This window comes from Channa argus, chromosome 22 (assembly GCF_033026475.1).
Source record: "Channa argus isolate prfri chromosome 22, Channa argus male v1.0, whole genome shotgun sequence".
NCBI lineage: Eukaryota > Metazoa > Chordata > Actinopteri > Anabantiformes > Channidae > Channa > Channa argus.
In genome coordinates this window covers 4,202,269-4,213,267 of record NC_090218.1, presented here as the reverse complement: position 1 = coordinate 4,213,267, position 10,999 = coordinate 4,202,269, and the positions used below count along the sequence as shown (strand labels likewise).

Genomic DNA, 10,999 nt, shown 5'->3' with positions numbered 1-10,999 from the left:
CACAGCTGTCATAACTTTAAAGCTCATCAAGGAAGCTGCAGTGATGGTATTAGAAATGTATGTGAAACAGTGAGTATATAACAGGGTGGATTGTCACAGTATGTCAGGGGACAGGAGACATGGCTTGTGACAGGAAACTCTGACACAGTTCTCAATTTTATTTCTTGTCAAAATAGACACTGTTAAATTGTAAAATATGTAAAATGATCAGGGGCTACACAATTCTGTAGTAGCAGGCTGGAAACATGAAGTATCTTTAAATTTGTTTAGTTTTAGTTCCAACTGAGTACTTTCTTTTATTTAGACTGTCAGAGCTGCAGTAATCCTGGTGTTTGTCAGATGGGCTTGGCCTGACCTGCTGCAGCAGATGGCTCAGGTCATCCTGCACTGCAGTGTCGGTTTGGCCTCACAGCAGACAAGACAAGCTCTCAGTAGTAATCCATTTTATGCTGGTATGAACATCACAGACTGGTAATGTTTCTGTTTCTCCAGAAAGCAAAGTCAAACCTCTGTCGTCGACAAATTCTCATCAGGCAAGTGCTGAGCTTAATGTACTAACATTAAATGTACTTTATATGAAGTGGGTCGTGCACAACATTAAAGGAGGAATTCAACATTTTGGAAAATGTGCGGATTTGCCTTCTTAAGTAAGAGTTGGATGAAAGATGAATGCCTCTCTCATTTCTGTTCACCTAATAGACCCATTTTAAGTTAGTAAATGTTATACTTCCCTTAACACATTAACTAACACTGGTGCTGGCAAGTTTTGTTGGCTTGCATTTCTAAATTTACAGGCTCAGTCAAGATGGCCTACTGTGGAAACCCAAACATTTAACTACATCTACCAAAAAAAAAAAAAAATCAGAGGTTGCATTTTACTGAAATTATCATCTCACTGTTTCCAGAATTGAAAAAGTAACAAGTCTAACTAGGAATATGTGTTATGGCCAAAAAATATAATCTTTTTTTAATGTTGTGGACAATTCACCATTTTAAGTGGGGGTTTTTTCTGAGTACAAAACTCTAGGCAAAACATGAGCAAGCCAGATTTCACTGCCTTGCTATATAAATTTGCATGTGGCAATAAACCTCTTGATTCAAACATTTTCACTTTTTTACACTTTTTTACTTGGAATTACTATGCAACAATAAAGGTAAATACCACCCACTGTAGTAGCATATTTTGCTATTGGGATCTTCACTTTATCATGTGTTTAAGTTCAAAAGTGCAGCAGCACATGACCCTGTTTGCTCTGCCCATACGTCATTAAAAGCTGGTTTGACATATGCTGTGAAGTTTTTACATAGACTATAGACCTGTTGAGTCATCCACAGCACGAACAGTCAGACAGCAACCACATGAATAAGAGCAGGGCTCGCCCAAGTGTCAACAGATTGACAGCACTGTAATAAGTTCAAATAATCTCAATTTCTATTCTACATGCCGCACTCCCCTAGCATTAAGTTTAGGTTTTATTGCAAACCAGCTGCCACGGCCAAAATTGAAGACAACACTCGAAAACAACTAAACAAACAAGTTAATCAAAACTTTTTGTGTTTGTAATTTTTTTTTACAATTTTCAAAGTATTTCTCTCTGTCAGCCAGTGGAGGTCATCAGCATCCCTCAGTCGGGCAATAATGCAGCATTTTGCAAATCTTGGTGAAGTACAGCTACCCATGACATCAATATCCCTTTGATATATTCCTGTTAATCAGCCATGAGGAAACAGTCTCGTGTTTGTCATACGTTGTTTACATGTTAAAGGTTATTTGTGCTGCTGAGTGGATAGTGGAGCTGTTGTTTGGCTGAGTCAGGCAGCAACAGAACGGGGAGGACAGTGCACAAAGGTCACGTTATGTAATAGATACCACGCAGGCTTTTATTTGATATAACTTAAAAAAACTTCTTAAAGCATTATAATCAGCAATAATTTAATAGGAATAAGTACAAAAACATAAAGATGACCCTGGTGGCGCATGATTTAGGACCCAAAATCAGTAATTTATTGACGCTGACAACTGTCTGGGTAGTTGTACTCAGTGACATGTGACCTTTACTACTATACACAGACTCACACAAGGAATACACACATGCCCATATTAGACTAGATTTTTGTTTCAGGCAGGAGCAAATGGATGCGGATCCAAGTGCCTCAGAGCATGAAATTCATATAGTTTGTTGATACTTTTGCACAGCTAACCTATTGGGATTAGTAGGAGAGAAAAAGAGACTTCCTTAAGCACAGTTTCGGTCATGCATCCAATGTTCCCATTGGTTTGAGCTAATCAACACATGTAAATCAGCAGGCGTTTGTGTTCTGTCTTGGTATTCTCAGATAAAAAAAAAAAAAAATTTATATTTTCCTTGTTTTTTTTTTTAAAGGTGTCCTCATTCTATGGTTTTCTACCACTAAGCTGAGGTGGGATGTTTGGTTTACTCACAGTAGGTGTTAGGGTTAGTGTAGTTACAGCATGTCAGCAATGGAGTAATGTTGGTTATGCATCTTATGAACACAAATTGAGCTGCATACACACAAAAAATGACGACACTTTGTAACTTATTTTAAAGAAGATCTTTTAATCAAAATATTTAAAATTTATGTAAATGACACTGCTATACAAAATACTCTACCTTAACATTCTGTACATTCCTGCTGTCAACAGAAGTTTAAGAGAAATGTTTCTACACATTCCTTAGAAACAGGTTTATACTGTTACTCTCAAAAGCCTAACTATCACACAAACTTAAGAGGTATTTAAAGATTTACATGAAATCAAGTTGCTATTGGTAAACAAATTATGTTCAAAACTACAACAACAAATTTCCAATGCTAATATACAACTAAATTTTCAACTTTGTTAATATTAAAGATTAACAATATTAAGATAAATTCTCATCTAGAATGTTCTCAGCAGAACATAAACAAAGATGCAGTGGTTAAAGATTTGGTCATCTGAAGGAAAAAGAATCAATCAGCATCCCCAACAGTGTCCTCAAACTGAAAGATTATATTTACATACAGATGTACTGTACTAGAAAACAACTTGGTGCAGTTACAAACATCTGAAACTGTTTGGCTTTGACAGTTGTGTAAATCAAACATTCACACTTTTGTGACCCTTTCATTCACTTTGCTTAAGAAAGATGAGATTAAAGGATCATATAACTGTAATGTAAATTAGATTATGCCATAATACCAGTTTTCTTTTTCCATAACATGAACATGCCTATTATCAGGTTACACTTGTGTCAATGTATTACTAATGTCTACGAATGTAGAAATAAAGTATACAGAGTACAAGTTCCGACCTCTTCATTTTTTGCACACCTTACTCTAAATGTTATTTATTTTAAATTGATAAAATTGCCATTTTTTGCCATTAATCTACACTCACTAACCCATAGTGTTGTTAGAAATGTTTTTAGAAATTGTCTAGATTGAAAATATTATTCATGTAAAATAAATAAATAGCTTAATGTGTATAAAACGGGTTTGAAAACGTTCAGTATTTGGCCGTATATTATGATAACTTAAATGCAGCAAAAAGAGCTTCTAGAACTTGAAAATATCAATATCAACGGCTTTCGGCTTGTCCCTTCAGGGGTCGCCACTGCTGAGTGTGTTCTGCAAGTTGATTTGGCATGTTTTTTTGTTTGTTTTTTTACACTGGATGCCCTTTCTGCTGCAACCCACCCAGGGTGAAGAAAGAGGCCTTTCAAGTATGGTTGGCTCAGGGGTACCTCGAATCAGCAGACAGGTACCAGCAGGCCAGAGGGGAGGTCTCTGAGGTAGTTAAAGAGCTCCTAGGCAGTCACCACGTGTGGATGAGATTCGCCCTGGGGTGCTGAAGGCTCTTGACATTGACGGACTGTCCTGTTTAACACGCCTGTTCAGTGTTGGATGGAGGACAGGCATACTCCACAAACAAGTGGAGTGGTAAACTGGGGACCCCATATTCAAAAAGGGGGACCGGAGGGTGTGTGCCAATTATCGGGTTATCACCCTCAGCCTCCCTGGAAAAGCTTATGCCAGGGTGCTGGAAAGGATGGTCCAACCGATTGTCGAACCTCGGATTCAGGAGGAGCAATCAATCTATGTTCCAACCCTCACCTATGGTCATGAGCTTTGGGTTATGACCTTAGAGATAGGGTGCGGAATTCTGACATCTGAAGGGAGCTCTGAGGAGCTCGATGCTCCTTTGCATTGAAAGGAGTCAGTTGAGGTGGTTCAGGCATTGAATAAGAACGCCTACAGGGTGCGTCCCACTGGAGGTCTTCCAGGTACAAGCAACTGGTAGGAGAAGCCGTGGTGGACCCAGAACACATTGGAGGGATTATATATCCCATCACACCTGGGAATGACTCAGGAGAATGTTTCTGGGGTGAAGCATGTCTGGAAAGTTTTGCTAAACCTGCAGCTACCGCGACCCGGTTTTGGGAAGGATTAGGATATTTATTCACCTCAAAATAATGACATTTCAGTCATGTGCATGAAAGTAAAGCTCTTCTTTTGATATCTGAAATCTAATAATACTTTTTACTGAATCAAAAACCTAATTTTGTGACATTACCATCTACACACTGGAAAGCACAATGGTTCTCAAATGTTAAGCACTATACATGGTACATATTGGTTCATTTGACTGTCATTAAGGAGCATTAATTATTGGGTTAATCTTAATAATACTTTTTATATCATAAAAGTCAGATTTCAGGTTGGTTAGCAGCAGGTCTGTGCCTCTGTACAAACTGTGCATTCTAAGTTGTAGGAAAATACATGTTAGTTGGGCCAACTTTTAATGGTGTGTTGTTTGAAAAATAGCACACAGTACACTTCAACTTGAAATGTCAAGACTGTGACATAACAACAATGGAAAATGCCCTTATATTTTACTACACCCAAAGGTGATGTTTCAAAGGTGTCATATTTTTGGACAAACAGTCCAAAAACCAGTTTTACCACCATACTGTATATCACAAAGCAACGTATAAAATCTTCAGGTTTAAAAAGTTGCAAGCAGCAAATGTTTGGCATTTTTAGTAAAATAAAATGACTACAATGATAATGTGATTACTTCAAATTTGATAACTATTCAATTGACCGACCAATCATTGCAGTTCTGGTAAAGAGTGCTTTCCCTAATATTGTAAGATTAGACAATTAAATAATTATGCTACAGTGTGTTGCTAATACATCTAGACACATGGAATAAAATGCTTAAAAAAAATAACACAAAACAAACACATTTGTAATCTGGTGACTTGACCTGTCCTCATGCCATGTGCTACTGGGTTTTCTGTTTGTGGACAGCAGGGATGTCCAACCCAAGCGTGGTTTTTCCAGAGCGGAAAGGGATGATCTTCTCAAACAGCAGAATACAGCTCACCACACCTGAGAACACATGTTATTGACATAGATGTTACCGTGGTGGATGTGTATATGGAGGACTGATGGAAGCAGTAAGCTATAGAGGAAAACCACATAGCCAATTCATTAATGTGAGCCAGGATGCATCTGGTGGTGAATGTACAATCTACCACTTCTGCTTCTTACCTACGACTGGTCCAAGCCAGTATACAAAGCAATACTCCAGATACGTATGGCCGCTGCAGGGGAACTGAATGGAGAAGGCCAGGACTGGGTTAAAAACAGCTCCTGATATATTTCCACCTGAACAAAGGAGGAGAAAGGGTTATTTTTCTGGTAATTCATCCCATACAGTGGTGAAACCCTTGATGTTTTCCAGTTGAAAACACTTTGTGTGGTTTATAGTATATTAATCAGATTATTTTCTTTGTTAGCTGATTAAAAAAAAAAAAACATTTTATGATAATTCTTTGTAATTTACCACATCAAGCGTGCAGTTGATTACACATTTAATGAGCACAAACTGACTGATATACAGCTAACGTGGGGTATTTGGGGGAACAGAACAGAACACATATCTATAGGTGGTCAATTTCACTGATAATTCAACGATCGTCAAACAGCCAGAAGGGAATTTCAGGTGCTGGTCTTAAGCACAGTGCCCCTTATTCCAGTCCAACCACATACCTTTCACCATTTCTGTCACCTCATGTGCTGTTATCGCCGTACTGTGTAAGAATTGGCCAATTAAACAATTTATATTATTGCCTGTGCAAAGCTGTGTTCAAAGCTGAGTGAAAATTATTTTTTCATTGTTGACAGTTTTGATAAGGCACTGGTTCCAGCTTCTTAAATATTAATATTTGGTGGTTTTACATAGGCCTCTGTGATAGTACATTAAATACAATGCATTTGAAATTGAAAGAAGTCACCTTGGCCTGTGGTGTTTTTTATTTCCTCGATAAAACACTCAAAATTAAAAGGCAATTAATTAGCTATGATTTGATCCTTTTCCCTGTTTGTAATGTTGCATGTTGTATTTATTATATTACATATTTCGAGGTGCCGCGTTGCACTAAACCCGTTTTGTTGACAGAACCAGGGGAGCTGTATCCTAGGTGACACCGTTAACACACCTGCGTAAACCAGAGCCGTGATCACTGCAGCGATCCAGTGAGCTCGGAGTTTCTGGTCCACTTTGTGAATGTGCATGACTACAGTTTGGATTGTGAAGGCGCAGGCCAGCTCCACGGCCGCGGATTCCAGCACAGTCCCACCGAGTGGGTCAAAGCATCTGAACCCTAACTTCTTGTGCCGAAGGTGGATGTCTGACAGAGCCAGCGACCACATGGAGGCTGCAAAATACCGCGCGGCGAGCGCAGCTCCGAACTGGCAGGCGATGAGGACGATGGCCGTCTTGACAGTGTTGGTTCTGCGGTAAATGCTCTCCAAAACCCCGGTGGGGTTACACATAGCTCCGCTGAAAGTTGAGATGTGGATCACCACCATGATGTAGGTGAGAGTCAGGCTGAGCGGCAGATCCAGCCGGGCCGTTTCGCCAAGCAGTTTGAGTTCATGAGTGCAGCAGCACAGCTGAAAGGTTGACGCCGCTTCCACCACGTAGATCCTATAAACTCCGGGCAACCGACCCGCTGCTGCTCGACGAACCGCCTCGCTGAGCAGCACAGCAACTCCCAACACCGCCAATGAAACCCACAGGTCCGTCATTTCTCTGGCTGTTCAGAGTCAGAAAGACCTTAAGGTACAACCCGTTTCTCCTGCGGGACAAACTTTAAAGTCCCTTAGTTGTACTTTACTTCCCTCTTTCCGCTGAGCCACGCTGCCGCTTCCCTGCCGCAGCTGCGGCAAACCGCCATACAAAAGGAAACTAGATGCTTTAGCCTTCAAAATAAAAGAACACAATGCTTCGCTTAGCGTAATTGTTCCTTTTATAGCTGCTGTTTATAACAAAAAAGATTAACAAATTTTATGCTTTAGTCACTATATTTGGTGATAATATCACACACAAAAATTCAATTTGAAGGCCAAAATGTACCCAAATCACCCTTTTTTCTATTGTTCCATCGTGTCAGGAACCCTACTGTCAATTATGCAGTTTGTGGAAAACAGGTGCTGCTTTTAAATATAGGTTCATCTTTAAATGCTATAAAGATTTTTTTTAATGTGGACATAAAAAATAATACAGCTGACTTGTGGTTATTATAAAGACACAACAATTTCTATTCTTTGCACAGAACCAGGCCGGCTGTTTTCTCCTCCCAGCAAAACAACTTCCGTTTGCACTCTATGAGTTTATTAAATCTATGAGTTTAAGTTTCCATAAATAGATATCCCAAAATATTGATTTGTTTTCCAGGTTAAGGCAAGATTTTATTTTATTTTATTTTATTGTGGCAGTCGTAAAAGGAAAAAGCGTAATTAATTTTTGATTCCTTCAGTTTCAGTTTGACAACTTTTTCGGCTTTTTTTTTCTAACGGGGGAGGGGGAAATGGAAATAGTAGTATTTTGGATTATTTTTTAACAGTAACCCATTTTAGCAGCACAGTTTTATTTTTGATCTTAAAATTAAAACAAAAGGAAAAACAATAGAGAATCGCTATTTTTCATATACCTACACAGTATTTGTGTGCTTAGAGTGTTTTATTAACTGAATACAGAAGTACATGTAGTTTACCATTACTGTATCAGGGTTTTTCAGGTTTTTCCTTTCTGCCATGTCCAAGTTGTTCTCAGCTCTCATCCTGAGGTACCTGGCTGTGCTTGTTTTCTAAACTACCCAGAGCTGATTACCTTTCTACTTCCTCTTCTTTGTGTTTTTTTTTCTAGCAGGCAGAATGCCATTTGTTGCATTGCTTCCATCTTCTGGGTTTAACCTCTCCCTACATATACTATATCCATATATTCTTGAGATTAGGCCCGTTTTTAAAAAAAAATTTAATACTGCACCTCTACATTGATTATTTGGCTCTAGTATGTCCTTCGACCCCGGATTCAACACTCCTTGCTTTCTTCACTCAACCATCATGGCCTCGCTCTCAGCTATCTACTTCCTACAGTTTAACATAACATGCTCCACTGTTTCTAACTCCTGACATTCTTCACAAAGCCCAGTCTGATATTTCCGAATTAGGTGAATGATACTATTTAAATTACTATGCCCTATTCGTATCCTGGTCATTGCCACCTCCTCCTTTCTTATTCCTCCCTAACAATGTTTTGGATGGTGTATAATTGTCTACCCTTCTTTTCCCGATCCCAGTGCCGCCACTCTTTGCAGATTTCTTCCATACAATGTTCTTTCCTTCCACCCTTGAAAGTTTAATATTGACCTCTATATTTAGCTGTTTAACAGCTTGCAACACCACTACTTTTGTCTTTTCAGTTGCAACTTTTTAACAACATAATGAGCCTTTCTTCACCTTTTCCATAATGCTCCATCATTTGCAAATAGGGATCTTAATATACAGCTGCTTAAAAGGAGTGCCATCTCATCGTTCCCTTACTGTACACCTCACTATAGCTTGCACCTTTTTGTAATCAATCATATGTTTAAAGTTATGAGTTCTTTTCACAATTCTAAATGCCCTATTTCTGTCTCTTACTTTTGCATTTATCCTTCCAGCAGGGTACAGTCTTCCTTTTCATTCTTCCTTTGCTGTTCGGAATAGACGTGGCTGCTGCTGTCCTAATACCCTCTCTTATTTTTCTATCATACACTTTTATTTCCTCCTCCCCTTTAATTTGTTTTATCCGTCATTTTCCTGCTAAAGCTTATTCCAGTCAGCTTTGGCATCTCCCTACCTTTAAATTCAGTTAAGATGGTCTCAGGTTCCTTTTTGTCTTTCCCTCTTGTCATTTGTATCGCATTTGTTTCTGAGCTTAAGATTTCCAACCAGTTCCTTTATGTTAATACTTAAAGCCATTCCAAAATCACTCCTTTACTCCCAATATTACTCATTTCACCCCTTTTAACTATTTTGGCAACTTTAGTCTTTCCAATGCTAGCTAGCTTCCTGACTTTTTCCGCCTGTGCTTCTGTGCTACATCCAATAAGTAGGTTCCCATCCCCCAGCCCTCTTGCATATTTAACCTACCCGATGTGTGTCCTTAACATTTTTGTCAGTTTTAACGGATCCATCTTCTTTACCCCTTCCTCTCCCTCAAATTTCACTATCATGTTTAGTAGGTTTGCCCTGGAAACTGTATCCTCCTCCTCTCTCTCGTCACTCTCAGTTCCTACCAAATTCGCCACATCCTGTTTCTTTCTCTTTCCTTTCTTTTTCTTTATCACATTTTCACTTGTTTCCTTCTGCCCCAATCTTATCATCAACTTCTTCATCACTGAGCTCCATACTCTTAAAGCTGTCTTCCCCTACCTCTTCTGTCACTTTGAGCTAAGTGGGATTTAGAGATAGAAATATCGCTACGGGACCTATAGAGGCCGTCTGCTGATCTCCCCATACACCTTCCCCCACTAATAACTCCTACCAATGACTGCTGTCCTCTCTCTTCTCTTAATCTTACTTTTGTTAGGTCTAGTTTTGGATCACCTTTCGGTTTTCCGAGATTGTAGGTCTAATCCACCAGTTTCTTCGTAGCTCCTGACCAAGCTGTTTACCTGATCAGGTGTGTTCAGTCGATCCAGAGCTGTTAGATATCATCTTAGATTGTATGGGGGAATACAAAGTGAAATAATATCTTCCAGCTTCACACCCAATCCAGGCAATCAGTGGGTAGTGCAGGGAGGACCAGTGTTGAGAACCCATAACCTGTGATATTTGAAGTGAAACTCTGATGGTGTCAGTGTAAATATGTGTTTATATACAAAGAACAGAGTAGGAGCAGTTGCCCTTTTGATCCATAATCCTCCAATTTCATGACAGCAATTGAAAGCAATGATCATGAACACACAGGTAACACATTAAGACACAGTGCTTGTCTTAACTGATCCACTTCATGGTTGGTCTTACATTTATTAATTGATGGATTGTATAAATTCATGGTATTTTAGTCTGTGTTCTGATTTGACAATCTTCTCTTGGATGTTGTCGTCAGTGACTTACCTAATTTGCCTTCGTGTGACCAAACTAATCTCCCCCTCTGGAAGATAAAGTCCATCTAAACTACTTTTTTCAGGTTTTAAAACATCTTTCTTCAAGACTTGTTTCAGTGGCATCCATTATTTTTAGGTGTAATTATCTTTCAAATTTAACTGTTTCCGGTTTGTGAAACAATGATTTTGTCTCCTTAGTTGGAGCTCAATTTAGAGTGTCTGCTCAGAGGGAAATGACAGAAAATGTAAACAAATGAAACCTAAAATCGTTTTCTCAAGTGTTGCATTAACAGTTCACTCTGTATATAAAGTCTGTTTCTGGTCATTTGTCTTTTAGAGGTTCATGTATACAAAGGCTCTATTTACAAAACATTAAAGCAAAGTGGTATAAGAAGAAGTGTTTATGTTTAATGGCATGCAAATACAAGAAAGATTTATTCCTGTAGTCACTGAAAACCGGAATCTTGATGTAGTGCTCTGTATTTGGAGTCATCCTAACCTGACTTTATTGTATCATGGTTGTATTAATGCTTGATCTGTATGAGGGTAATTCT

At 38.8% G+C, this 10,999-nt stretch overlaps 1 protein-coding gene across 1 annotated transcript; it reads right to left on the bottom strand.

Moving 5' to 3' along the window:
• Window positions 1-2,559: 2,559 nt before the first annotated feature.
• Window positions 2,560-7,254, bottom strand: LOC137108065 (aquaporin-11-like). Its single transcript, XM_067492341.1, has 3 exons — window positions 6,507-7,254; window positions 5,557-5,673; window positions 2,560-5,394 (listed from the first exon to the last, which is right to left on the bottom strand). Exons 1-3 carry the CDS (start codon window positions 7,096-7,098, stop codon window positions 5,288-5,290), a joined length of 816 nt encoding a protein of 271 aa, XP_067348442.1. The 5' UTR covers window positions 7,099-7,254; the 3' UTR covers window positions 2,560-5,287.
• Between the last annotated feature and the right edge of the window lie 3,745 nt (window positions 7,255-10,999).